The 5,222-nt window shown below is 41.5% G+C and overlaps 1 protein-coding gene across 1 annotated transcript in view; it reads right to left on the reverse strand.

Moving 5' to 3' along the window:
• LOC122155624 (heat shock transcription factor, Y-linked-like) overlaps window positions 1–4,161 on the reverse strand; it is a 21,920-nt gene extending 17,759 nt beyond the window's left edge. The window contains exon 1 of the mRNA XM_042809638.1: window positions 4,019–4,161. Within this exon, the coding sequence (XP_042665572.1) occupies window positions 4,019–4,161 (143 nt within the window). The remainder of the gene's footprint in view (window positions 1–4,018) is intronic.
• Window positions 4,162–5,222: the final 1,061 nt, after the last annotated feature.

Genomic DNA, 5,222 nt, shown 5'->3' on the forward strand with positions numbered 1-5,222 from the left:
GAGCTGGCTACCAGAGGGGAAGGATCTCTTCTGGAGATCCCCTCTTTGGTATCTTCTGGTGAGCTCAACCCAAGGGTAAGCTCTTCCACTTATTCTCTTTTGTGATCGTTGTCTGCTTTGCCTTACTCTCATTGATTGTATTGCGATTGTAACATCTTGATTATACAAAATTATAAACATCTTGATTATACACTAGTAAAGACATTAAAGAGGACAGGCCTCAGTACTGACATGGGAAATACCATTCATGAGCAGTCGCCAGTTCTTTACCCAGCAAAGAGTGTACTTGTCCAAGCCATGAGCTGCCAGCTTCTCTAGTAGAATACTGTGGGAGACAGGCTTTGCTTAAGTCTAAGTAGATTACACCGGCAGCCTTTCCATCGTCCACAAGTTGGGTCACTTGATCATAGAAGGAGAACAGGTTGGTCAAGCAGGATCTGCCTTTCATAAACTCATGATGGCTGAGTCTGATCCCCTGGTTGTCCTGCACATCATGCATGATCTCACTGAAGATAATCTGTTCCATAAACTTTACTGGCACTAAGGTCAGTTCCCCAGATCCTCCTAACTGTGCTTCTTGTAAATGAGAGTTAAATTGACAGCTCTTCAATCCTCTGGGACCTCTCTGATTACCAGGACCACTGATAAAAGGTGGAGAGCGGTTTGGCAGTCTCTTCCACCAGCACTCTTAGCGCCCTCGGGTTTCTATCTGGCCCCATGGACTTATGGCAGTCCAAGTGGAGTAGTAACTATTTCCACCTGAATAGTGGAGGTTTATTCTGCTCCCTATCCCGGAATCAAGAGGCAGACTACCCAGAGGAAAACTGGTCTGACTTTTAATGATGATGTAAAGAGGGCACTGCGAGAACTTCTCCAGTAAAGACTGGAGATTCTCCTTAGCCCTCCCTTCTCTTACTGTTCATATATTTGTAAAAATGTTTTTTGTTCACTTTTACCACTGTGGACAAGTGTAGTTCAAGCTGGGCTTTTCCCTTTCTAATTTCCTCCCCTCATATCCTAACAGCTTCTTTGAACTCTCCCTATGTTGTCTGTCCCTTCTTTCACAGGAGGTAGACTCTTTTTCACCTGGAGCCTCAGAAAAAATTCCCTCTTCACCCATGCCACACTTCTTCCCTGCCAGCTCATCTTACGGCACAGGGAACAGCCTGCTACTGTGCCTTTAAGACTTCCTTCTTGAAAAGTGTCCAGCCTTCTGGGACCCCTTTGCCCTTCAGAAATGAATCCCAAGGGATCTCTATTTCCTTCCTTTTGTAATACAGACACGTTCAGTGCATATCTTTGAAGACAGAATTATCTGGGCAGTGCTATAAGTGTGGTTCTTTCTGGTTCAAAACAAGAAAGCATCCTTACTTCTGAGTATCACAGTTGATGGATTTTTGCTGCAGTATGAGATAACTACTTTCTTGCCTTGGCCATTGAAATTGTTTGCACTGTTAAACTCTACTCAACTGTATAGCGTACAAAACAGAAGGTTCTTTACTCATATTGAAATAATCAGAAGCAAAGTTAAACTTCCTCGCCTTTTGGGACTTGATGGTCCAGGCCTGACTCAATGGATGTGTCAAAGCTGAGGGACATGAAAGATCCCCTCAGCTCTTACCTACACTGTGCATCCTGGCTCCATCCTGACAGTGTTTGTGTCAGCCGAGTGCACAACATGCATCTCTAATGTTCTGGTTTACTCTGGAGGGGAGCTTTGGTGTGTGGATGGTCAGAGAGCTGTGGTGCAGATATCTCACTGTCAGGTTGTCCAAAGAAGCCAGACTGCCATAGTGCTGTCAAACTAACTTGTCCTGTATACTCTCCTGTAGATACAGGGGCTGCACTTATAAATTTCAGTTCCTATTCACTGCTCCTCTGCCGATCTATCACAGAAAATGCATCCACAGGGATCAAGTGGGAAAAGATCATTGACATTTTGAATCAATTATGATGCCTCAGTCAGTATCAGCATCCATTACGCTAGGCATCTGTACGTAAGGAAACCTTTCCATGTACATTCTGAGTACACAGCAGGACTTTTCTTGTGGCACAGGAAGGTAGTTAAGGTTTCTGACTGCAGAGATAGGACAATTTTAAGCTCTAGCCTCTAGCCTCATCAAAAGACATCCTCCACAGCTGAGACATCTCTAGGTGGATGCCTGATTGCTTTAGAGGGTGAGTCAAAAGCAACTGGTTTTGATGACAAATTCTTTCTTTCTCATCAGGCTAGAAAAGTTGAGTCAACCTATTCCAAAGGTTAAAACCAGTTCAGGTCAATGTTAAATAATTAGGAATCCAAATTCCACTGAAAAATCTCTAGAAGACAAAGATCTGCTTACTTTCCTCCTGGTCTTTACATTGATTACACTGGCCTTTGATTAAAGTTCCAAGTAAATTTTATGCGAACACTAAGTGAGTAAACACTTGCACAGCAGAAAGTTAAAAAGTCATGGTGAAGATTTTGTTTTCCTTTGTATGAAAAAGAAACACTAGCTTTTCCAAACAACACCTCTGACTTGAGCTCTGGTCTGGAGAGTCTGGCTGCAGAAGATGCAAAGCCTCACAGGTTAAATTACTGTATCTCCTACCTACCCACAAGAAGCTGGTGGATTTTTTGTGTGTTCTTTTTCTTAGCCAGGTTAGTTTTAGCTATATCTCTGCATACAGGTGCTCACTGCAGCAGCAAACGCCAAGTAGCTTTCAACCTGTCTATTTTTGCTGCCAGTAATAGTAGCCTTGCTGATGGATACATCAGCTGGTGTGAATATCTTATCACCCTGGCTTGGCTTTTGCAGCCCATGTTAAACTCATTGTGCAAAACCTTCATTATTCTCAGTCAGCTCAGGCTAAATCTACACAAAAGTCAATATTACTGCCAGATGCAGTGTAGGTATATCCCAAGGTCTCTAAACATATGCCAACCTTTATTCTTTGTGCTTGTTCCTTGGCAGTATTTCACTGTAAAAGTGTAATGGTTCCATCCTCACCCCTCCCTTTTTATACAATCTTTTCTTCGGTCATACTAATCTCCAAAGATTTCTAAAGAGCAGCCTCATTGATTTACTACCTAGATCAAGATAGAGGGAAAAAAAAAAAAAGGATAGAAACAAATGTAGATTAGATTGAACAGCTATATGAAGGATTCATAAACAGTTAACATTAAAATGTGAAGAGCAAGTTAATGACAATGTCAGAGTCAACTGGTGGTAGAGCTAGAAAGGTTAAAAATGAATACTCATTAGTATAGCCTGTTTCATGTTGGTCTTGCATGAGCCATGAAGATTACTTTTTGCAGAGATCTGAAAACCTCAACCATGCTCACAACCATTGCAAAGCACAACAGTAATATCTGAGCTGCAGAAGGGATCAGGTATCCCCAAAAGCTTTTCCTGCTCCTCTGATTATTTAGTACCTGCCAGCCACTTGCTTAAGCACTGGTGACTTTAGGATGGATAACCAGATATGGGCTGTTTATCTAGGGAGACAGAGAGAAAGCAGGAGGGATTTGCCCGCATACATTGCTCCTTGTTTTTCCACCATCTCAGCATTTGGGTTATATGGTATTTATAGACACTGCTTCAACCAAAGGGAATGATAAAAGGAAAATAAAAACATAATTCAAGAATCAGAGCTAGTGTACAACCAGCCAGCACAAACATTCATCAGCTGTGTCTGAGGGAGAGAAGACCAACTCCTCAAGCAAAATGGCTCCTGTACCTTACACTAGTGATAGAAAGTAAAGGACAGACCAGGGATCCCCTAAATAGAAATGATGCATGATTTATTATTCTTCAAAACAAGGTTTATTCAGGTTGATATTCACCTAGCCCTCAGTCTTTTCCAGCAGAAAGGTGCCCACAAATGCACACACACATACACATTTTGCTCCAAAAGTAATGCTCCTGTTTATTTCCATGGAAACCACAACAGACATAAAGAGCACAAAAACATTATTTGATAGAGAAAATTCTTGTCTTTCACACTGTTGTCACAACTTCTGAAACACACTACCTACCGCCTCTCAGTACTCACATCCACTGTTTGGTCTCCATAATCACTCAGCAAGCGTTCATGAATACCAACAGGTACCCTTTTTTCTGCATGAAAGCATTCAGTTCCACACCGTTGCTTCTTATGCACTCCCATGTCAGATACCATTTTGTCAGATTGCCCCTCTTCTGCCATCTGTCACATGGCACCAAAATGAAAGAGAATATTGGTGGGAAGGTTCCACCTCTACTGCCATCCTACCAACATCTGCCTCTGGGTGGACATAGTAATGTAAGAGGCATTAATTTTGGAGCAGCCCTCATGTGTGTTTATATACATTTATAGATATATGTATATATAGATATGTATATACACACATATTTTCTTGGCTTTGAAAGGAATGATCGCAGCAGATTTCATCACAGTCCTTTTGAGGCTTTATTTGAAGCTGAGCAGATAAATACTGTTATCAAGGTCTTTGGGGGCTCTGTCTAAACTCTATAAATATATTTGTTCAAAATAAAAATGCGAGCTGGAAGCAAGCCAGGTTTTCCTCATCCTCCTCCACTTGCTTTCTGTCCTCCAAGAGATGCCATGGATATATACATGCTGCCACATGGGCTTGTCATCCCTGAATTTTGATCGCCTCAGGAGCTGGACTGCTGATAGGGAGAGAGACTGGAACTTGAGCTAATTTCACAGTAGTTTTACTTTTTACGGCTACTTTATTTATTCAAACTTTTCCATCTCTTTCCTAATTGCATGGCAACATAAGCCCATATGTACCAGGAGGTGTGCATACATTGCCTTCAGAGGCAATTTGCACAGCCTCTGTTTCCTGTCATTTGCCTTACCTGTACACTAGGTATAAATTCCTGCTGCAGGTCTGCTCAATTACTATTGAAGGGTCACTGAGCAGGTAGAGGGAGGAAAAGTAGGCCATCAATAAAAATAATAATAATACAGAAGAACTTTTGATGCTCTCCGCAAATCAGCGATATTGTTCTTTTGGATGTCAAATGAGTACATGTGACTGATTACAAGATAAGCTTAGAAAGCAGCTGAAAATCAAATAGAAATGTCTTAACTACCTCCTTGTCAGCGGAAAGCATCACCAAGCCTATTGTTACCAGCATAGCTAGTAAGCTTGCTGCATGCAAATAACACATGATTTATTTCACAGACTTTGAGATAAACCCAGTAATCATTTGAATTACTGTTAGTCTAAA

Source organism: Centrocercus urophasianus, unplaced genomic scaffold (genome assembly GCF_019232065.1).
Source record: "Centrocercus urophasianus isolate 14NV4802_14NV808 unplaced genomic scaffold, USGS_Curo_1.0 seq_12, whole genome shotgun sequence".
Taxonomy (NCBI): domain Eukaryota; kingdom Metazoa; phylum Chordata; class Aves; order Galliformes; family Phasianidae; genus Centrocercus; species Centrocercus urophasianus.